This window comes from Akebia trifoliata, chromosome 7 (assembly GCF_017979445.1).
Source record: "Akebia trifoliata isolate Shusen 1 chromosome 7, ASM1797944v1, whole genome shotgun sequence".
NCBI classification, from domain to species: Eukaryota; Viridiplantae; Streptophyta; class Magnoliopsida; order Ranunculales; family Lardizabalaceae; genus Akebia; species Akebia trifoliata.
In genome coordinates, this window is record NC_141381.1 from 32,707,980 (window position 1) to 32,731,652 (window position 23,673).

Here is a 23,673-nt window from a genome sequence, read left to right on the forward strand (position 1 = left end):
GGTTTCAAAACTTAGTCCCTACTTAGTACACTCTAAATCATTTACAAATCACTTTTACTACTATTTTGGTGGATCGCCAAAATTAATCTTAAGAAATTTCGACAAATACTTGAAGCACAAAAGTTACCAAAAAAAAATCCCTCATCAAAGAAATTGTTCAAATAAGAAAAATAAAAATGTTAAACTCACTTCCTACTTCCTACAACATTGTGTTGAGTTGGCAATGTGTATATAATCATAGATGATTTTCCTTGAGATACGAGTGAAAAGTATTTACGGTTTTGTACACACACAGGGGAGGAGTTGGGATTCTATGTCAATGGGGACTAAGTTCTAATGATAATCAATAACATGCCTCATTTGCCCTCACCCCTCACCTCCCTCCAATTTCCTTCGCCCCTGTTCAATTTTTTGAAGATGGCATTGCCTCTTGACCAGGTCTTCTCACATAGATTAATTGGAAATGACCACTACAAGAAAATCCAGGCTCCACCCATGTAGAGAGAGTTTCTATTGGCACACCAATTTTTACTTATTCACAATTATTGATTTATTTATTTTTATTTTAATTGAAGTGTAACAAGTAAAAGTTGAAGTGCTAATAGCAGCTCTCTTATGAAAAGTCAATTCACTTAATTAAATTTCAATTTTTTAGTGGACCACATCAATCTCCAAAATGGATCATCATTTGCCATCACAAATCTTCAAAATTGATAATCCCTCTTGATAAACTCAAATATTTTAAAAGAGGCGAGAAATTGATATTTTCAGTAATTCAAATTTTCTGTTAAAAAGAAAGGAGCATTTATGAAGAAAAAGTTTACCAACTGTTTTATCTCCATAAATTAGGAGGCATTTGGAAAGAAATTCTTATAATTATAAAACGAAAATTATTTTATGAACTCTGTTACACGTTTTGCGAAATCTTACAAATGTAAAATGGAGTGTCTGCACATTCCCACTCACAGTATTATGTATATTGGGTGTTGAGTTCTTAAGCTGAGTTCTCAATAACTGGATTTTTATTTTTAGAGTTGTGATGATTGCACGCGATCTTGATACGCAGTTGGGTACACGGCTGATGTGGCAAGAGTAGAAAACCATAAATCTTTTTTATGGGGACAACTTAAAGAGTGGAAAACCTTTGAGGGTAGAAAAAAAAATTAGTGGCAATAGCGACGAATTTTTTAATCCATTGTTGTTATCTGTCGCAATAGGACGTAACCTCGGGGGCGGGGGGGCAGAATATTTTATAATTCCAACTCTGACCCTAGATCTCTTTTAAGTTATTTTAAAATTTCAAAATTATCCCAATTTCTCTCCTCACTATCCAAACATCATGGGGAGAAACTGAGTTTCTCTTCTCTCCACTTCTCTCAATCCAAACATAGTGTAAACATACCCAAACTTTTGATCTGAAAATTGATTTACGATGAAATTAGAACTGTTTCAAAAGTTCTGACAAACCCATATAAAATTTGATATCTTGCAAATTTGAACCAAGCTAATTATTGTAATACTGATCAAGGAATGATTTATTTCCACAGATAACTAAAGAGATTTCACAGATTACATTCTTAAATTTGGATTAAAATCTTGAGATAGTGAGAACTAGAACTTGTTCATCAACTCTTCATTGCTTCAACAAACTTTTCCAAATTCTTCCATGAGGACCCTCCATTACAAATACTATTCATGGCCATTTCTTTCAGTTTCAGAACATTTTCTCTTATTTCTTTGTCTCCAAGTAATTGATTCACCTTTCTTTTAATTTCTTCCCTAGAGAAGATCCCATTTTCATCTGGGTCCAACCCCAAACCAACCTTCCAAACATCAGTGATGTAGCTCTTGTTAAGAAACTGATCCATAAAGTAAGGCCAACATATAAAGGGAACTCCCATGGATACTCCCTCCACGGCTGAGTTCCACCCACAATGGCTTATGAAACAGGCAATGGAAGGGTGTTCCAACACTTTCTGTTGAGGTGCCCAAGTTACTATCTTACCCAATTGAGCTACTCTATCCTGAAATCCATCTGGGTATTTGATAATAGACCCATTGATAAAGTTTGATCTAACGACCCATAAGAATGGTCGTCGAAGAAGTTCGAGCCCAAGTGCTAGTTCATCGAGTTGGTTCTGTTTAAGTATTGTAGTACTTCCAAAGGCAACATAGATGACTGAACCAATTGCCTGTTGATTGAGCCAGCTCAAGCAAGTTGAGTCCTCGGGCCAGAGGTTCCCGAGTTGATTGTTTTCGAGTAATGGACCTACAGGTAGTACGTTTGGAACCATGGCGATAGCTCCAGGTTCAAGTTCGTTGAATGAGTTGCAGATGTACCATTCTGGAAACTGTGTATCTTGGTTATCTTTAACGATGGATTGAAAAAATTTCTGTTGCATAATCTTGTCAGGTATGGAGTGCCATAGGAGTCTCCCAGTATTAATTGGGGGCATGGTTGGAGACAAGATAATCGTCTCATTCTTCTTCGAAGTTCCTAGAAAAAAAAATGTATTACATATTAGAAGCAGAGCAAAAGATACGAATCTCTAAAGATAAATTATTAGTAATCGCAGCCGTCTCAAATGTCATCTACTTTTGAGGGGATTCCGATTTCAATTCACTATTCATTATAATTTCCCAACTGTGAACAACAATATCACAGGTTTTTTAAGTGACTATCTCGTAGCTATAAAGTAGCTAGATCGCTGATATATATATTCAAAGTGACAATCTCGCTGGTTATAAAAGTGATGATATTGAAGGTTATATACTTTTTAGCTAGATCGTCACTCTTATAATTAGTGAGATTGTCACTTCTAAAATAAAAATATCAACGATCTTTATTTTTCGGATTTGATTCAGTCCAGGTTCAAGTTCCAAAGGTCTAAACCGAACCCAGACCAAATCGAAAATTTTGAGCATTAAGGTTTTTGTAGAACCAAAATTTCAAATATTTGTATAACAAAATGAGTTCTAGGCTTGGATGTGGCAAATCCCCAAAGTCTTAACAACTCGCCAAGTGCTAATTTGTGCTAGAACTACTAAAAATAAAAATATTATAATAGATTGGGTTTCGATTCGATTTTCGATCCTTATTTTGGGTTCGGTCTGGTTTTGGAGTCGTAAACCAGAATCGGACTGAAAATTTTCGGTTTCAGTCTTAACCCAAATTGGTTCGGTCTGTTTTCGGTTCGGGTTTTGGGTTCCTAGTAAAATGTACATCCCTAATTGCCCTGACGGCTCCTTACTAGCTCCTCCCCTGCTTATTGGGAATAAAAATGAACAATTAGTCCCAATCAGAATTTCGTCATATTCAACTCATGAAATGGTAATTGACCCATAATTAAATGGTGACAACAACACAACGATGATCTATTATAATATGTATCCAACAACAGAAAAAGATATATATAGAGAAATTTAAATGAAATAGTTAGTTAAAAAGGCCTTACCATTTTTGTCAATAAATCCCTCATCAATTAGCTTTGGAATGCTAAGCCCCAAGGCCTTGTTTGCAACAGCAAATACCAGGTAGACGGCTTGCCGTATTCCCATCTTCTTGACAACTTCCGAAGCCCATCCCATGGTGGCATCGACGATGACACATGCAATCTTGCCTTGGTCGTCGCAGTTGATGTTCCTAATAAATTTCTCTAAGTGGGGTGGCATGGTTCTTGGGATAGTAGTAAATATGTTGAAGGATTTGCTGTTCCTTTCTTCTAGTGTAAGCCCATCTGGAACAGAGACCATATGAATATTACCAACAACCTCATTATAATTAGCTGGTAATACTGCCATGACTTTGTCATGGATGCACTCAGCGTTCACAAATGTGATCTTGAGACCTCTTTCAGCTAAGCAACATGAGAGTTTCATGAGAGGCATCACATGGCCTTGTTCTGGGGCTGGAATAACTAGCACATGCGGCTGGCGGTTGCTCATCATGTTTCTCATGATAGTGCAGACAGTTGTGCCAAAACCATCCCATTCGTGAGGTATTTATTTTTGTGTTAGATTCTGTTAAGTGGTGTGGCGGGTGGTGGTTACTTACTTCCCCACTCCTCCGCATACCACGTGCCAACCCCTTTTTAACGTTAAATTAGAAGGATACACCTCAAGCTTTTGTAAGCATTTGTGATACCTCCTTATGTTGTGAAATTGATGACACATGACATGATCCCTTGACCTTGGTCTTTTTTTATAAACTAACAAAAATTGATCTCAAAATCATCATAATCACCACCATTGAAAAATGATCACAATACCCTCATTGTCGTCATCATCATTGTGGTCACCTTCAAAGAGTGACTTCAATGCCCCTATATTTTCAAAGAATAATGATTTTCTGACGCCCCCTCTACTCCTTGACGTGACATGGGCTAGAATCATAGATGTTTTCCTCGAGATACACAACTACACAAATTTATGGAGATTTACAATTTTGTATCGTGAGGAAAAAAAAAATCTGTAGTTCTAGTCCATGCCATGTCAGAGAGCGTATGTTAGAGGAGGCGTCAGAAAATCACGACTCATTTTCAAATTAGTCCTTGATCATGGTCTTTTCTTATATAATAAAGAAAAGTGACCTAAAAACATGAATTTTTCCCCCTAAAATCAATCTTTCGGGTAAGATGACAATGACTGTGATGATAACAATGATGAGGGGATTGAGGTCACTTGTGAGGGTGAGGTGATGGTGATGCTAACGATGCCGATGAGGACATTGTGGTCATTTTATTATTATTGATGATGATAAAGGTACTATTGTCATTTTTGAAGGCGATAATGATGATAATGAATTGATGATATTGATGGTATTAAGGAAGTAACCACCAACCACCACGTGCTAACATTCATCAAATTGGAAATAAATTCCACTGTTGGCATATTTCTTTTGACGGCACTCTTTCACGAGAGACCACAAAAAATGACGAAAATGCCCTCATCTTTAATATTTTGACAATGATCCTTGTTATTCTCTTTTCCCTTATCTTCAACCTTGCGTACTAGTTTAGTTGGTAAAGTCCATAGACGATGATATCATGGATTTGAATTCAATTACCATCATTAATTATCGGTTTTATTAGAAATAGGCTTACTCTAACACACCCCCACCCAAAAAAATAAAAATAAAAATAATAAAATTCTTGTCGTATTCAAACAATCCCTTGAATTTGAATCCAAAACCTCATTTTTGCATTGAAAAACGTTTTGGGTTATTTTATTTAAGAATCCACCCTAAAATATTAAAAAAGATGCTAATCACACACACATATATATATATAGGGAATGTTAACTTCAAGTTCAACACTCGATGTTGTTGACTTCTAAAGAAGAGTCTTGTTGAAGTGACATTAAAATTAACATTGTTCCACACATTTTTGACGTGGAGGTGCACACATAACCATAAATGTTTTTCACCGAGATATGGTTTTCACTCATATCTCGGTGAAAAACATCTATGGTTCTGTACACACATCCACGTCAGCAATGTGTAAAACGATGTGAATTTTAATGCCACTTCTACATTTAATTTCCTTTAAAGAATTGAACTGCCATGTCAATTGGCAGATCTTCACAAAATACCTAAAATGCATAATAGTGAAATGACATTTGGATCAAATGTCATACTTGGATCTAATTCCAATCTTAATTAAAGTGTAATTTTGATGATTAACCCTCATTCTGTTTCACGATTATTAACCCTCATTCTTAAATCGTCAAACTACCATATCAATTGATAGACTTTTTTTTTTTTGGCTTGGTGGGGTTAGTGGTTAATAGTTAGCATTTAGTATAAGAAGGGATCAAGGGGTTTGAACCTAAGACCTTGGGAACAATCTCCACAAGGTCTTACCACTTAGCTAAGTAGTCCTTCTTTATCAATTGATAGACCTTCACGAAATTATTGAAACTATATATAATAAAAGTGAAATAAATACTCCAATAATTTTTTTTTCTAAATGCTTAAAACTACGATTCTATGAATGTATTGTTCTATTCGCCATCACAAATAATTGAAATGGGTCATTGAAAAACTCATTTATGTTAAAAGGGTTGAGAAAGTGGTAGTTTTAATATTGTGAGCAAAAAATCACTCATCACTCCTATGCTCACTGTTGAACACTGTGTTGATGTGGCAATGTGCATAGAAGTTCTATGGTTCTTTGTACACTGTCACGTCAGAGCCGTGGAGCACAGTGTTGGAGAAAGTAATAGATCCTGGGAAGGGACATCTTTCTAAGGTTTAACTTTCTTGTATACACTATATTTTATTAATGACATAAGGCAAGTCCATTCCTATGATGTAATAGTGTGATTTCTTGTAGATGTTCATCCTACACATGATCTCTTGTGTTGTGGTAAGGTTGAGAATTCAAATAATTATCTTATTAAGTCCATGTACCTATTCAGGTCGGAGTGTTACAAGAGACTCTCTTGATGGCTCACCTTTCTGTGCGTAGAAGCTAGTCACTTCCTATGAGAATACATGTAATCTCTAAAGTGCATAGTAAATTGGAATTTGACATAGACACAAAAGTGCAGAGTTTTATTATACAAATACTTCTGAAAGGAGTGTGCGTGCGACAAAGTCCGATTTATCCTTTTGAGTTTGATAGTTCAAGGCACATGTCCATTACATTCTCGAATGAAATTTAATTAATTTGCACTAAGTGAAAGTTCAAGTCCTCAAAACACTTTCATTTATGCACATGACTTTCTAGGATGTCCATCCTACCAATTCTAAATTTATTTAATTTTAAATCAAATGGGGGTTTGTTGGCTTTTGATTTAAATAAACAAATTTATAGAATATTAAATTGAGTTTTAAATCTCTTTCTGAAGGAGGTGTATGGTGTGTAGAAATAAACCAAATAGGTTCATTGTATCTAATCTAAACTTAAATTCATGAACTCAACTTAATGGATTTATGTGTATTGATTAAGGTTCATGACATTTATGTTAGTTAATAGATCAAGATTCATTCATTAATTCTAGATAAATGAGTTTAAAGATGAACCTAAGGTTGGAAGGTATTTCGGGATATGTATTTAATAAATACACGTACAACGCACCTTAGTTGGAAGGATTTGTAGGACATGTATCAATTAATTGTGACACATTTCTCTAAGTTCATCTCCACGACTATATAAACCCCTAACTCCGCTGGTTTTGGTATCTCACTCATTTATCACATTTATCAATTTTCACTCTATTCTTTGTGAGAATTTTTCTTTTTTTCTCCATCTTTCTTTTGGGCATTTTAAAGAGGCAAAGTACAAATTCCTACCGAATAGTGCAAATTTGTAGAGGAACAGGATCGAGTCCAGGTTATGTTGAATCTTGGAGATAATGTTATCATGTTCTCTTACACAAATAGGAAGCTTCAACTATCTTCAAGAAGCGTTTACGCGTTCTTAACCAAGTTGATTTGATTGGGGATTATAATTATTTATTTATTTTTTTACAAAAAAATCAAGTTCTGTGCTCAATTTCTAACAGTTTTATGGGGTGGTTGTTTTAGGTTATGGGGTTGGTCTTTAGGGTTTTTCTTGGTTTTGGCTCTAAAACAAAAATGGTGATCTAGGTATTGGAGATATGTTGATAACTTGGCATTGCACATAGTTGGATGTGTGTCAAAAAATAGATAGGAATCAGATAGAGATTTTGGTTGTGTTGGTGAGTTTTTTTTTTTTGTATATTTATAACTTCCATATTCTATACATGATATCCATTTAGAGATTTAGGTATCATATGTAAATTGACGAATTCGATGGATTAAATAGGATCTTTGATATTAGAGTCCTGATAATATGACTCATTAGGTGGCAAACTCAATTGACTCCTTGATGTGGACAAGTTCCAGAACCGTAGAATCTGTACGCCTCGGGATACACGATTCCCTCAGGATACACTTTTTATGGGGAAGTGCAATCGTGTATCCCAAGACGCACAGATCTGCGGTTCTTGAACTTGTCACGTCAGGGAGTCGATTGAGTATGCCACCTGGCGAATCATATTATCATGACTCTTGACATTAATTATTTGATCTATGGATTGGATCACTCTATACTCCTCGAGTAAAGTTGGCCATTCTGGACAATGAACTTGTTGCAAAGTTCATCGAAGATCTTTGTAAATAAATCAGCAGTTTGATCTTTTGAGGATAGGAAATTCATAACAACATCCTTGCAAACTGTCTTTTATGGATTTTGTTAATGTGAGCCCTAAGTGCACACATTAAAGGGCAATAAACACACTTTGGAAATTGGATTTTGTATAAAAAATGCCTTTAAAAAAATATTTTTTTACAAAAATACCCTCAGATTCCAATTTCTAAACCCATCTTTTATTGGACAAAGTGAATATGCTTGGTGCGAGCTTGAAAAACAGGATTTCTAGTTAAATAGGCAACACCCAATTTGTCGCATACATAGAATAGGTGAACAAGATGGTGACAAACCAAGTTCCTTCAATAAAGGATTGAACCCATTTAAGTTATAGTTGTTGCTAAGGAAACACCTCAATATGCTGATTTAGTGCTAGATTGAGAGATTCGGTAGGTTATTTGCATGATCTCTAAGACAAGATTTTTGGTCATAAATAGAGACAATATCTCCAGTTTTCTTAGATGATTTGGTCAACCTGACCAATCAGAATCAGAGAATACACAGAGAACCATTGAAATGAGCGACCTAATACATTATACTTCTAACCTAATAATGCATGAACATACGCACCTACTTTCAATTAGTCCAATAAGAATTCGAATTCGGTTACAAAATTTTGACTAACCATTGACACCCCTACTCTTCACCATACTCCATTTAAGCTCTCTTTTTTGTGGTGGATTCCTCTGGCCCAGCTGAAACAGATGCATAATAGGTAGCTGCCCTTCACCTACAGACAAGCTCATAAAAACATTGACATACCATTGAGACTAGTTGTACCATATTATTTCACATCAAGGTCTCCATTCTTTCTTTGAGTTGGATTTTCTTTTCTAATGTGATCCTTTCTCCTACTTATTTCGATCCTCCGATACAATATCTCAATCAAAATTCCATGTTTGATGCAATTTGAGGTGCAACTTTTAGATTCCAAATCAAAAAAGACACTTTTCAAAAGACGGGTTTTAAATCCATTTATGTATCCTTAAATTGTATATAGAGGCCATGCCACTAACACTTATATGGGTTATTCTTGTTATCATGGATTATGTGTTTGAAAGAAAAAAAAAAAAAAAAATTCCACCAGTAATTCAATTTCACTCAATTATAGGAAACAAAAATGCTTGAAAGTAACACAAATAATGTCTACATCACTTAGTAATTCCTTCAACGAAAGTGTCAAAATTCTTTGAAGAACTTCCACCTTTCATGATACTCTTTCTAACCATTTCCTTCACTTGAGAAATCTTTGTTCTTATCTCATCATTGCCAAGCAATTGCTCCACCTTAATTTTAATTTCTTCCTTTGAGATGATCCCATTTCCATTTGGATTCAACCCCAAACCCACTTTCCAAACATCACAAATGTAGCTTTGATTCAAGAACTGGTCAGCAAAGTAAGGCCAGCAGAGAAATGGAACCCCATTGCTTACACCCTCGACGGTTGAGTTCCAACCACAATGGGTTAAGAAACAAGCGATAGAAGGGTGACTTAAAACCTTCTGTTGAGGTGCCCATTCTACTATTTTCCCATGAGTTACTACCCTTGTTTGAAAGCCAGATGGGTAGGCATTAGATGATTCATTGATGATGTCCGGGCGCACAACCCAAAGGAATGGACGGTTGGAAAGTTCGAGTCCCAATGCCAATTCCTCGAATTGGGTACGATCGAAGATCGTGAAGCTTCCAAAGGCAACGTAAACGACCGATCGGGCGGGCTGCTGATCAAGCCAATTCAAGCAAGTTAAGTCTTCAGGCCAGAAGTGTCCGTGCCCGACCGACTGCTCTAACTTACTGCTAGCAAGCAATGGGCCGATTGGTAGGATATGTGGAACCAACGCGAATGCTTCTGGCTCAAGTTCATTACTTGAATTGCAAATGTGCCAATTAGCTGCTTTGACAGCTTCAATACTTCTAACTATGGTTTCAAACATGATTTTCTGTGTTGACAAGTCACCAATGCAGAGCCATACAAAGTGGGCAGTGTTCATAGCTGGCATCATCGGTGATAATTGGATCATCTCGTGTTTTATAAGAGTTCCTGCAAAAAATTCAAGTTAATTTTGCTGAATTAATGGACTTGATGAGCTCTTCTATAGAATATATAGCTTGGATCATCTTACCATCCGGGTTAATGATTCCTTGATCAATCAGCTTCGGGATGTTACATATCGGGGCCATAATTCCAGCAGGCACAGTCCAAAAGGCGGCCCTTTGCTTGATTCCCATCTTCTCAGCAACCTCAAGTACCCATCCCATGTCACTGATGACACATGTGATCTCTTTCTCTTTGTCAGATTCATTGATTTTTTTTATGAGCTCCTCTAGTTTACCAGGTAAGACGTGTATCATCGCATCAGATATCTTCACTAAGTCATTGCGATCATCCTCCTGTGCTAACCCATCTGAGATTGAGACTAGATGGATCTGACCCTCCTTGTTGTGGTTCTGCAATGCGGTCATGACACGGTTGTGGTTGAACTCTGAGTTTACAAATGTGATCCTGAAGCCATGCTTGACTAATTGGTGTGAGAGTTCCATGTGAGCTATTACATGGCCTTGGACCGGATAAGGTATAACTATGGCATGTAGGTTTGCCATGTTTGAGTACACCTTACACTCACAAAATGTTCAGCTAATATGTGCAATTGCATTCACTCATAGGGATATATATTGGGTGTTGAGTCCTTAGGTTGAGCTGTCAATAGCCGGATTTTTTATCTTTATGTCTGGAGATTTTATGGATGAGAAGGTATCTCTTGTTTTGTTCTTTTTTGTTTGTAGACATTCCTTTATCGTTGGTTTTTCATCCTTTTCTTATGCTTTGCAATGTTTTTGTGTCTGCCTCTTTATCCCTTACAAGAAAGAATAATGCTGAAGTGACCTCACAATTGTACCTCATATCGCACATCCTGACGTGAAAGTTTGTAGGAACCATAGATGATTTACATCGAGATAAGTGTCAAAAAGCATCTATGGTTCCTACACACTTTCACGTCAGGATGTGTGATACGAGGTACAGTCTTGAGGTCACTCCAGCACGACTCTCCAAGTTATTCTGCATTTGGTAAATATGCCATGGTCGATTTTTTTTTTAAAATTTTTTTTTGGGTTTTATACAACAAAATTTTGATCAAATTTTTTTTTTCCAAGAAGGTTCTACACTATCAACTCTTGGTAATATCATTATGTAGGGAAATTTTGAATCCTATATAGGGTGCCTTTATAACGATCCCTATATATCGTCTAAATTTACGATGTTGCAAAGCCACTTTATTTTAACCAACCAAATCTACTCACATATCTTTCCTTTCCTCTCTCAGAATCTCTTAGAAAGTAATTATGTTTTTATTTGAACTCTAAGTACTATAACTTTCAATCTGAAAATTGATTTACAATGAATACAGTATTTTTTTTTTTTTTTAAAATCATTAATGTGAACACGCTAGGTATGATTTCCTTGGTATACTAAATCCTTTTCACAGATTAGATGCTAAAGTTCGGATGAAAATCTAGAGACAGTGAGAATTAATACATATTCAACTCTTCATTGCTTCAACAAACTGTTCCAAATTCTTCCATGAAGACCCACCATTACCCACACTATTCATGGACATCTCTTTCAGTTTTAGAGCATTTTCCCTCATTGCTCTGTCTCCAAGAAGTTGATTCACCTTTCTCTTAATTTCGTCCTTTGTGATGATCCCATTTTCACAAGGGTCCAACCCCAAACCAACCCTCCAAACATCAGTGATATAGCTCTTGTTAAGAAACTGGTCAGCAAAGTAAGGCCAACATATAAAGGGAACTCCCATGCATACTCCCTCCATGATTGAGTTCCAGCCACAATGGCTTAGGAAACAAGCAATAGAAGGGTGAGCCAACACCTTCTCTTGAGGTGCCCAAGTTACTATCTTTCCAAATTGAGCTACTCTATCTCGAAATCCATCAGGGTATGTGGCGCGAGGCCCATCAGTGAGGTCTGATCTAACAACCCACAAGAATGGACGGCCGAGAAGTTCGAGCCCAAGAGCTAGTTCATCTAGTTGATGCTGTTTGACTATTGCCACACTTCCAAAGGCCACATAGATGACTGAACCGATAGCCTGTCGATTGAGCCAGCTTAAGCAAGTTGGGTCCTCGGGAAAGAAGTTCCCAAGTTGATTGTTTGCAAGTAATGGGCCTATTGGTAGTATGTTTGGAACCATGGTGATAGCTGCTGTTTCAAGCTCATAGAATGAGTTGCAGATATACCGATCTGCAAAATCTGTAATTTGGTTACTTTTAACCATGGATTGAAAAATTTTATGTTGCATACTCTGGTCACCTATGCAGTGCCACAAGAGCTTTGTGGTGTTCATGGGGGGCATGGTTGGAGACAAGAATATCGTCTCATTCTTCTTCGAGATTCCTGGAAAAGAAAACAAACATTATTTGTAAAGTTAAATTGAAAATGATTCTATAACAAGAACTATGATTTGTCCTTAACAAAATTCGATTAATTCTTCCTGTAAAATTAAATTGTTAGTAATTTGTAGACCATTTTTCTTGAAGGCTCTTCCTCGTTATCTACAAGTGGACTTTCAAAAAGGGATCGGAAAACCATAACTTAATTAATTGATATCAAATATAATTAAATGGAGAAACTATATTCGCTATGATGATGATGATTATGAATTATGATGATATCTATCCAATCATAGATAAAGAGTGGAGAAATTTAAGTGAAATAAAAAGGTCTAGCTTGCCATTCTCATCGATAAATCCCGCGTCAATTAGCTTTGGAATGTTACGCTCCAAGGCCTTGTTTGCAATAGCTGCTGGAAGAAGGGCTGCTCGCCTGATCCCCATCTTCTTGGCAACCTCCAAAGCCCATTCTATTGCTATATCGACGATGACACATGAAATCTTCTCAGTGTCACTAGATTCATCATTGATCTTTCTAATAAATTTCTCTAATTGGCTTGGCATGGTTCTTGAGATAGTGTCGTGCATCTTGACGAGATCGGTCCGATCATCAAGTGTAAGCCCATCTGGAATTGAGACTAGATGAATGTGATCACCAACAACCTCATCTTCCTTATAAGTTGGTAATTGTGCCATGACTCTGGCATGGATGCACTCTGTGTTTATAAATGTCACCTTGAAGCCTCTATCAACCAAGCAACATGAGAGTTTCATAAGGGGCATGACATGGCCTTGTGCAGGGAATGGGATGACTAGCACGTGCGGCTGCTTGCCCATGCTTGTCCTCAATCCTTGACTTGTGTGTATGATCTTGCCTTCCCTTTATCATCTCATCAACAATTCAACACTACTACCAATTACAATAGTTTATTTATTTATTTATTTTTATTTTTTAAAATTTATTAATAAAGCTTATCTTCTACGCGTTTCAAAGTTCAACCTTCATTTATATATGAATGAATGAAAAGCAAGCCCACTTGTTTTTTGCATGGTCTTACATGAGAAACTAACAGAATGACTGAATCACCCTCATCTATGACCTCTTGTTTTTTGCAACTTGGTGTAAATTTTGAACACCATTTCAAGAAATAATTTGATGAGATCCACGTGTTTGACACATTGAGAAGGTATTTAAGTAAGGCAATAATTGTGGTAACCATTTTTGTCCCTACCTAAGATTGTGACATGTACCCCTCAAAAAAATTACTCTCACGTAAAAAGGCAGAGATCAAGTTCTTGAGTTTATTTAAATCAATTTGTTAAAGTAATTCACATTTGAGCTATATCACATAATTAGTTTTCTAATTTGAACCCAAGCTCATATGTAATCCTAAACTCGTATATGATCCTTAGCTCATATATAATCTAATCCCTAGCTCATATCTGACTTAATTCTGAACTCGCATATAATATAATCCTTAACTCGTATTGGACCTAGTCCTTAGCACATATATAATCTGTAACACGTATCTAAATTCAAGTTCATCCTTTCACATTAAATAAGATACAAACAAGATCTTGTCAAATTGATGGGATATCACATATCAAAAATTTTCATTTATCTAATTTGCATTAATGATCTGAAACACTTAAACATCAGACTCAAGTGTTTCCTTACATATGATGGACACATTTTTCAAAGCATTGAAAAGATATCTCAACTACCCATTTCATTATACATCAAGACAAGTAATGTGGTGACACCTGTCTTCAAAACTTGTCTATAAGTATATACTCCAAAAACTAAAGAAAGAGGGGGGGGGGGGGGATCTCTAAATCTCGAGCACTATTCATCGTCTTGTTCATTCATTTTCTTCTATCTAAATACTAACTTGACCGTCGGAGCATCATTAGCAAGCACCACATTGGGGCCTTTTCATTCTCTTCTTTTTGTCTCTTATTAATCAAGAAATGGCGAAAAAGCAAAGATCAATGATCGTCATTGAAAAAAAGAGATCATTAGATCAAGATCAAACCCACCATCATAAGAAGTCAGCCAAATTAACACCATCAAAGGAAAAAGATCTTTAGATCAAGACAACAATCAATAGACAATTCTTATCTCCAAGAGCAGAAATCCAAAAAATACCTCCATAACAATCATAAGCATTTAAGCACTTAAATCGACTACAAGAGACACACAAATCAATTTCAAATCTCGTCTCATTCGAGAACAAAGCAAAGTTGTCAAACGAGATAAATTATTTAACTTGATTTGTAATTATTTATTAATGTATATTTTATACATAGATAATAATAGTTTTTTTTTATATAAAATAAGATAGGTTAGAGGAGTTTAGCCACACTTGCATATTTTATTAAATATTTTAATTGTTAAAAAATTAATTATTTTAAAAGATACATTGACTAATATTATTAACAAGAATAATGATTTTCTGAAGTTCCCCCTCTAACCTACGCCCCCATCATAAATTGTAGATCATTTGCCTTGGGATACGAAAATTATATATCTTTTCATGTGTATCCAGAGGGGCGCTTCAGAAAAACATTATTCTTTCGTAAATAATTGAGATACCCCTGTGTTTTCCAAACTACTAACATACCCCTTGACATCAGACTAATGCTCTGGCTTTCAACCTCTAGCCTAAAAATCTTGATAAACTTCTCTCAAAATTTCATTTTCAATCCCTTTTCAGAAAACTCATGATTTTTCTACCCCAAAAATCCTATCTAGCTCTTGTGGTTTAATAGTAGAAGAAGATAGAATTCTGATAACAGATTTTGGTTGAGAAAAATTAAGGTAAAAAATCTTCTCTTTTACTTCCCAAAAATCTCAACTTTTTGCCCTTCTAATTAAAATTCTTTGATTATTTCTTGATTTTTTTTATTATTTAAATTTGAATGGAAAAATACGGTATTTGAGGATGAATTTGAGTGAGATTTCGTTTTAGTTGTAGACTTTATTCAATATTTTTTTCCTCAATTATGGGGGAAAAAAAGGGCTTCTTTGAAGAGATCAACACAAATAAGTAATAACATGTTCATGACATCATAATTTCTTGAATGAATTTGTCAAAATTCTTTGAAGAACTTCCACCTTCCATAACACTCTCTATGACCAATTCCTTGAGTTCTGAAATTTTCGATCTTATCTCATTGTTGCCAAGCAATTGCTCCACCTTCATTTTGATTTCTTCCTTTGTGATGATCCCATTTCCATCTGGATTCAATCCCAAACCAACTTTCCAAAAATCACAAATGTAGCTTTGGTTCAAGAATTGATCAGCAAAATAAGGCCAGCATAAAAAAGGAACCCCATTGCTTACACCCTCTACGGTTGAGTTCCAACCGCAATGGGTTAAGAAACAAGCGATAGAAGGGTGACTTAAAACCTTCTGTTGAGGTGCCCAACCTACTATTTTCCCACGAGTCGCCACCCGGGTTTGAAAGCCAGATGGGTAGGCATCAGATGATTCATTGACGATGTCTGGGCGCACAACCCACAGGAACGGGCGGTTGGAAAGTTCGAGTCCCAGTGCCAGCTCCTCGAATTGGGTTCGATCAAGTATTGTGAAGCTTCCAAAGGAAACGTAAATGACTGATCGGGCGGGCTGCTGATTGAGCCAATTCACGCAAGTTGGGTCTTCAGACCAGAAGTGCCCGACTGACTGGTCTAGATTACTGCTCGAAAGCAATGGGCCAATGGGTATGATATCTTGAAGCAACGCGAATGCTGCAGGCTCGAGTTCATAACTTGAATTGCAAATATGCCACTTAACACCTTTCCCAGCTTGGATATTTTTGAGTATGGATTGGAAGAAGTTTTTCTGTGCCGTCAAGTCACCAATGCAGAGCCATACTAAGTGGGCAGTGTTCATAGGAGGCATCATCGGTGTAAGTTGGATCATCTCGTGTTTTATCAAAGTTCCTGCAAAGTATTTCAGTTAATCGGGGCTGAAATCAAGGACTTAATAAGCTCTTCGATTAAATAGGTTGAATCATCTTACCGTCAGGATTAATGATTCCCGTATCAATCAGCTTCGGGATGTTATATATCATTGCCAATACTCCCGCAGGCGCAGTCGTGAAGGCAACCTTTTGGATTCCCATCTTCTCAGCAACTTCCAGTGCTAATCCCATGTCGCTTATGAGACATGTGATATCTTTATCTTCATCCGATCCATTGATCTTTTTTATGAGCTCTTCCAAGTAATGAGGCATGATGTGTATCATTGCATCAGATAGCTTCACCACGTCATTTCGATCATCTTCTGGTGCTAACCCATCTGGGATTGAGACAAGATGTATCTGATGACCCTCCTCATTGTGCATCTGCAATGCGGTCACGACACGGTTATGGTTGAACTCTGTGTTTACAAATGTGATCCTGAAGCCACGCTTGACTAATCGGTGTGAAAGCTCCATGTGAGGTATTACATGGCCTTGAGCTGGATAAGGTATAACAAGGGCATGTGGTTTGGCCATGGGTGAGTGTACCTTAACTCAATAAGTTTCAGCTAATACGTGCATTGTTTTCACAGTCACAGGGATATGTATATTGGGTGTTGAGTTCTTAAGCTGAGCTGTCAATAGTTGTATTTTATCGTTATGCCTTGATGTTTTATGAATGAAGGTATCTCTTGTTTTGTTCTTTTTTCTTTGTTGGCATTCCTTTGTCCTATTTTTCATCCTTTTCTTATACTTTTATAATGTTTTTGTGTTCTTGTGTTTACCATGACTCTAGCATGGAAACAGTGTTCGCAAATGTGAATCTTTAACCCTCTATCAGCCAAGTAACAAGAGTTTTTCATGAGAGACATGACATGGCCTTGTGCCGGGTATGGAATAAATGGCACGTCCGGTTGGTCAATCATGATTGTCTCCATCCCTCCACTTTTATGTATGCTCTCTCACATGCTCGTTTGTCATCATAAACATCCCTACTTATACTAGTTATTTTTATTTTTATTATTTGGTGAAAATTGGAAAAAGCCTACCTGGTTTTGAGCTGATGGCATACCCTCTTTCAATGCAGTCTTTCATGAGAGACTTACAAAAATTGTCGGAAAATTTTGCAGATTTCTATGACCAAGTGGGTAACTTTGAGCTATGATATAAGTTGGACTCACACTTTATTTGAGTCGAGTCCACTTGGGTACCTATTCTCCTCATAAATGAAAATATTTTTATTTATTAAATTGTCTAAAACCTTTTATGGGTGAATGAGAAATCGGCTATAAACAATCCCTACTAGCTATAGTTTGTTTTTGTATGGTTTGTAGAACTCTTGAGTTTTGTTAGTAAAACTCTTTAATCCCACATTTGATAATTAAGTACAAGGAAAATGTCTAGTTCTTATAAAGAACTTCTCATATCACTTAAGTGAATATGAGAGAGAGACTTGGGTAAGCTCATGCATGCACAAGGGGCCCATGGGCTCAAGAAGAATTTAAAGCTCATGATCCGAAAATCCTTAGTGCGTGCACACGGTGCGCATGCAGGGGATGTGCAAATCTCGATCATTTGACTTCACATGAGTGTTTGTCCAGAGAAAGGGTGTCTCTTAAGAATCGTGGGTACCAAATAGCGGGAACAAATCTGTGCCAAGAACATTGTGTTGAACACAAGCCTCAATCAATTTCTTCTTTACTTTTCTCTTTCTAATTTGCTTTTCTTTTTCTTTATTTATTTACTTCTTATTTTATTTTGTTTTTTTTTTTTCCCGTCTTTTTGTTCTTTTAGTGAAACTAGATTCACAGGTTATTACAAAAATGATTGAAATACCCCCATCTTTGATCTTTTTACAATTTTTTTTTCCCTTGAAAGTCCTTTATCTTCTTTAACCTCTCCAATCTTCAAGTCGAGTTGATTTTTAAGCTCTTCAACCCATCATTTTTTTTTATGGGCAAGCTGAACTTGAATCCAAGACCTCAACATGTTATTGATATGTGTAAATTATTTGAACTATGGGCTTAATCCCATCAAACCTTTATCTTCAATTTCATCTCAACCTTTTGCTCCAATAACCCTTGATTTTTTGTATTCAAGGGTTTTTGGCAAGAGTTCAAGAGGGCCAATTTCATTTTTTGTTAGTCTCTCATGGACGACTTCGATGAAGGGGGTATCTCATCAGTTTGAAAATTCAATGGGTATATCTAATTTTCATGAACCCCTAGTGGTACCTCAAATTACTACCCTGTTCTCTATTGGTGGAGGTGCTAATGATTGTCTCTTCTCCTAACAGCTTTGATATTTATTTTAATGAATATTAGTATCTCTAATCTTGTTCTCGTCAAGATTGGATTTATTTCCTTGTCTTTCTCTCATGTAAAATATTCTAGTGTCCTTTGATGTTAGTTAGATTCATGCATATTTTTCATCTTGTGCCCCATGAATACGCCCATAGCTATCATAAGCTGATAAAAAAATGCTTGAATTATAAAACAATCAAGTAAATTTCTAATTTATAACTGCACTGCCAAATAAATATCCATGGTTAGTAGAATGTAGCAGCGAAACAGATGTAGAATGGGGAGCTCAGAATGGCAAACCACAGGAGAACATTTGACATATTATTGGGATTAGTTGTACCATATCATTTTGCAGTAAGGCCCATAGTCATCAAAGTTGCTAACATTTTCAAAAAATTCATGTTCAAATCATGATTTTAAAGACTGTCGATTAAATTACGACGTTTTGAAAAAATCATGATTTAATCATGACTTTTTGAAAAAATAGCGATTTAAACAAAAAAAAAAAGTGATTTTTTTTTTTCTTTTTTGCTGAACAAGCTATTTTAAAAGGGTTTTTACAAAAACAATTTATTCTTAAGTTTAAAATAGGATTTGATGATATAAATGATAATATCACTTAGTAGAAAAAATATATTGTCTTAATACTATTTAGATTTTTTTTCGATTTTCTCTTTTTTTTTTTTTTTTTTCGATTTTTTCCCTTGCCAACTTATTCTCGAATCCTGACTTGGTGACTATGGTAAGGTCACCTTTGTTTCTTTCAGTTTGAGTTTTTTCTTGATACGATCACTTCACCTACTTACTTAGATCCAGCGATACAATCCCTCTCACTTCTCTCAATCAAATTTTGTTTAATTTGAGAGCTTATTTCTCCACACCAACTTTTACTAAGAGCACCTAAGATGTGTGCTAATTTCTTTGGTGATTTCGTATAAATTAAGGTGCTTTTAGCGGACATGAACACACTATAACTAGAAAAAAAATGACCTTAGACGGTATTGAATGGAGGAACAAGAATCGTCTCACCCCAAAATTTGGGATAAGGCTTTGATTGATTTATTTGAAAATAACCCAAATAAACATTACTAATGTAATTGTTGTCCATGCAACCATCTAAATTTTGAAATATGTTCTAAATATATAGATTCGAATACAGAGAACTAGATTGAAGGTACCACCACAATGACGTGGTGAAGTCTTTTTAAACCTATAAAATGAAAAAGACACAAAACTAGAATTGTTTGTTAGTTAATGGGCTTGTGACTGAATCTTCTTATGAGCAAAATCTAATTCAAGATCTTACAAATTTGAACAACGCTAGTGATTGTTGTAGTAGTCAAACAATGATTACATGTTTAAATTTGGATGAAAATCTTGAGATAGTGAGAACTAAAACATCTTCAATTTTTCATTGCTGCAACAAGTATTTCCAAATTCTTCCAGGAAGACCCACCATTACCAACACTATTCATGGCCATTTCTTTTAGTTTTAGAGCATTTTCTCTCATCACTTTGTCTCCAAGCAGTTGATTCACCTTTCCTTTAATTTCATCCCTTGATATGATCCCATTGTCATCTGGTTCCAACCCCAAACCAGCCCTCCAAACATCAGTGATATAGCTCTTGTTAAGAAACTGGTCAGCAAAATGAGGCAAACATATGAAGGGAACTCCCATGCATATTCCCTCCATGATTGAGTTCCATCCACAATGGCTTAGGAAACAAGCAATAGAAGGGTGAGCCAACACCTTCTCTTGAGGTGCCCAAGTTACTATCTTTCCAAATTGAGCTACTCTATTTTCAAATCCATCTGGGTATGTAGCGCTAGGCCCATCAGTGAGGTCTGATCTAACAACCCACAAGAATGGACGGCCGAGAAGTTCGAGCCCAAGAGCTAGTTCATCTAGTTGATGCTGTTTGACTATTGCAACACTTCCAAAGGCCACATAGATGACTGAACCGATAGCCTGTCTATTGAGCCAGCTTAAGCAAGTTGGGTCCTCGGGAAAGAAGTTCCCAAGTTGATTGTTTGCAAGTAATGGGCCTATTGGTAGTATGTTTGGAACCATGGTGATAGCTGCGGTTTCAAGCTCATAGAATGAGTTGCAGATATACCAATCTGCAAAATCTGTAATTTGGTTTCTTTTAACCATGGATTGAAAATTTTTATGTTGCATACTCTGGTCACCTATGCAGTGCCACAAGAGCTTCGCGGTGTTCATGGGGGGCATGGTTGGAGACAAGAATATTGTCTCATTCTTCTTTGAGATTCCTGAAAAAGAAAACAAACATTCTTTGTAAAGTTAAATTGAAAATGATTCTATAACAAGAACTATGATTTGTCCTTAACAAAATTCGATTAATACTTCCTGTAAAATTAAATTGTTAGTAATTTGTAGACCATTTTTCTTGAAGGCTCTTCCTCGATATCTACAAGTGGTCTTTCGAAAAGGGATTGGAAAACCATAATTTAATTAAGTGATATCAAATATAATAAAATGGAGAAACAATATTCGCTACGATGATGATGATTATGAATTATGATGATATCTATCCAATCATAGAAATAGATTGGAGAAATTTAAATGAAATAGAAAGGTCTAGCTTGCCATTCTCATCGATAAATCCCGCGTCAATTAGCTTTGGAATGTTACGCTCCAAGGCTTTGTTTGCAATAGCTGCTGGAAGAAAGGCCGCTCGCCTGATCCCCATCTTCTTGGCAACCTCCAAAGCCCATTCTATTGCTATATCGACGATGACACATGAAATCTTCTCAGTGTCACTAGATTCATCATTGATCTTTCTAATAAATATCTCTAATTGGCTTGGCATGGTTCTTGAGATAGTGTCGTGCATCTTGAAGAGATCGGTCCGATCATCAGGTGTAAGCCCATCTGGAATTGAGACTAGATGAATGTGATCACCAACAACCTCATCTTCCTTATAAGTTGGTGATTGTGTCATGACTCTGGCATGGATGCACTCTGTGTTTATAAATGTCACCTTGAAGCCTCTATCAACCAAGCAACATGAGAGTTTCATAAGGGGCATGACATGGCCTTGTGCAGGGAATGGGATGACTAGCACGTGCGGCTGCTTGCCCATGCTTGTCCTCAATTTTTGACTTGTGTGTATGATCTTGCCTTCCCTTTTATCTTCTCATCAACAATTCAACACCACTACCAATTACAATAGTATATTTATTTATTTATTTTTATTTTTTAAAATTTATTAATAAAGCTTATCTTCTACGCGTTTCAAAGTTCAACCTTCATTTATATATGAATGAATGAAAAGCAAGCCCTGTTGTTTTTTGCATGGTCTTACATGAGAAACTAACAGAAAATGACTGAATCACCCTCATCTATGACCTCTTGTTTTTTGCAACTTGGTGTAAATTTTGAACACCATTTCAAGAAATAATTTGATGAGATCCAAGTGTTTGACACATTGAGAAGGTATTGAAGTAAGGCAATAATTGTGATAACCATTTTTGTCCCTACTTAAGATTGTGACATGTACCCCTCGAAAAAATTATTCTCACGTAAAAAGACAGAAATTAAGTTCTTAAGTTTATTTAAATCAATATGTTAAAGTAATTCACATTTGAGCGATATCACATAGTTAGTTTCTAATTTGAACCCAAGCTCATATGTAATACTAAACTCGTATATAATCGTTAGCTCATATATAATCTAATTCGTAACTCGTATCTAATCTAATCCCAAGCTTGTATCTAATCCCTAACTCATATTTGACTTAATTCCGAACTCGCATATAATCTAATCCTTAATTTGTATTGGACCTAATCCTTAGCACATATCTAATCCGTAACACGTATCTAAATTCAAGTTCATCCTTTCACATTAAATAAGATACAAACAAAATCTTGTCAAATGATGGGATATCACATATCAAAAAATTTCATTTCTCTACTTTGTATCAATGATTTGAAACACTTAAACATTAGACTCAAATGTTTCCTTACATGTGATGGACACATCTTCCAAAGCATTGAAAAGATATCTCAACTACCCATCTTATCATACATTAAGACAAGTAATGTGGTGACACCTACCTTCAAAACTTGTTTATAAGTATATACTCCAAAAACTAAAGAAAGAGTGGGGGGGAAGGGGTTGAATTATAATCTCTAGATCTCGAGTACTATCCATCTTCTTGTTCATATATTTTTTTCTATCTAAATACTAACTTGACCGTCAGAGTATCATTGACAAGCACCACGCTGGGGCCTCATCATTATCTTCTTTTTGCCTCTTATTGATCAGGAAGTGGCGAAAAAGCAAAAATCAACAATTGTCATTAAAGCAAAGGGGTCGTTAGATCAATATCAAGCCCACCATTAGAAGAAGTCAGCCAAATTAACACCATCAAAGGAAGAAGATCTTTAGATTAAGCCTACAATCAATAGACAATTCTCATCTCATAGGACAGAAATCCAAAAAAAACCTCCACAACAATCATAAGCATTTAAGCCCTTAAATTGACTATAAAAGACACACAAATCAATTTCAAATCTCGTCTCATTCAAGAACAAACCAGAGTTGTGAAACGAGTTAACTTGATTCGTAATTATTTATTAATATATATTTTATACATAGATAATTATAATTTTTTTATAAAAATAAGACAGATTAGAGGAGTTTAGTCACACTTGCATATTTTATTAAATATTCTAATTGTTAAAAAATTAATTATTTTAAAAGATATATTGACTAATATTATTAACAAGAATAATGATTTTCTGAAGTCCCCCCTCTAACCTACGCCTCAATCATAGGACAGTAGATCATTTG

The 23,673-nt window shown here is 35.8% G+C and overlaps 3 protein-coding genes and 2 pseudogenes across 4 annotated transcripts; all 5 read right to left on the reverse strand.

Annotated features, from left to right (window-relative positions):
- Positions 1 to 1,508: 1,508 nt before the first annotated feature.
- Positions 1,509 to 3,983, reverse strand: LOC147399186 (UDP-glycosyltransferase 83A1-like). Its single transcript, XM_086448642.1, has 2 exons — positions 3,456 to 3,983; positions 1,509 to 2,497 (listed from the first exon to the last, which is right to left on the reverse strand). The coding sequence occupies exons 1-2, from the start codon at positions 3,955 to 3,957 to the stop codon at positions 1,626 to 1,628; spliced, it is 1,374 nt and encodes a 457-aa protein (XP_086304768.1). The 5' UTR covers positions 3,958 to 3,983; the 3' UTR covers positions 1,509 to 1,625.
- Positions 3,984 to 9,263: 5,280 nt separating this feature from the next.
- On the reverse strand, positions 9,264 to 10,851 carry LOC147399187 (UDP-glycosyltransferase 83A1-like). The gene is made up of 2 exons (XM_086448643.1): positions 10,298 to 10,851; positions 9,264 to 10,215 (listed from the first exon to the last, which is right to left on the reverse strand). The coding sequence occupies exons 1-2, from the start codon at positions 10,773 to 10,775 to the stop codon at positions 9,326 to 9,328; spliced, it is 1,368 nt and encodes a 455-aa protein (XP_086304769.1). The 5' UTR covers positions 10,776 to 10,851; the 3' UTR covers positions 9,264 to 9,325.
- A 699-nt stretch (positions 10,852 to 11,550) lies between these two features.
- On the reverse strand, positions 11,551 to 16,506 carry LOC147399188 (UDP-glycosyltransferase 83A1 pseudogene; annotated as a pseudogene). The gene is made up of 3 exons (XR_015179585.1): positions 15,651 to 16,506; positions 12,923 to 13,461; positions 11,551 to 12,585 (listed from the first exon to the last, which is right to left on the reverse strand). The product of XR_015179585.1 is annotated as a UDP-glycosyltransferase 83A1 pseudogene (transcript).
- Positions 16,507 to 16,559: 53 nt separating this feature from the next.
- Positions 16,560 to 17,087, reverse strand: LOC147399189 (UDP-glycosyltransferase 83A1 pseudogene; annotated as a pseudogene).
- A 3,120-nt stretch (positions 17,088 to 20,207) lies between these two features.
- Positions 20,208 to 22,027, reverse strand: LOC147399190 (UDP-glycosyltransferase 83A1-like). Its single transcript, XM_086449045.1, has 2 exons — positions 21,466 to 22,027; positions 20,208 to 21,128 (listed from the first exon to the last, which is right to left on the reverse strand). The coding sequence occupies exons 1-2, from the start codon at positions 21,959 to 21,961 to the stop codon at positions 20,257 to 20,259; spliced, it is 1,368 nt and encodes a 455-aa protein (XP_086305171.1). The 5' UTR covers positions 21,962 to 22,027; the 3' UTR covers positions 20,208 to 20,256.
- Between the last annotated feature and the right edge of the window lie 1,646 nt (positions 22,028 to 23,673).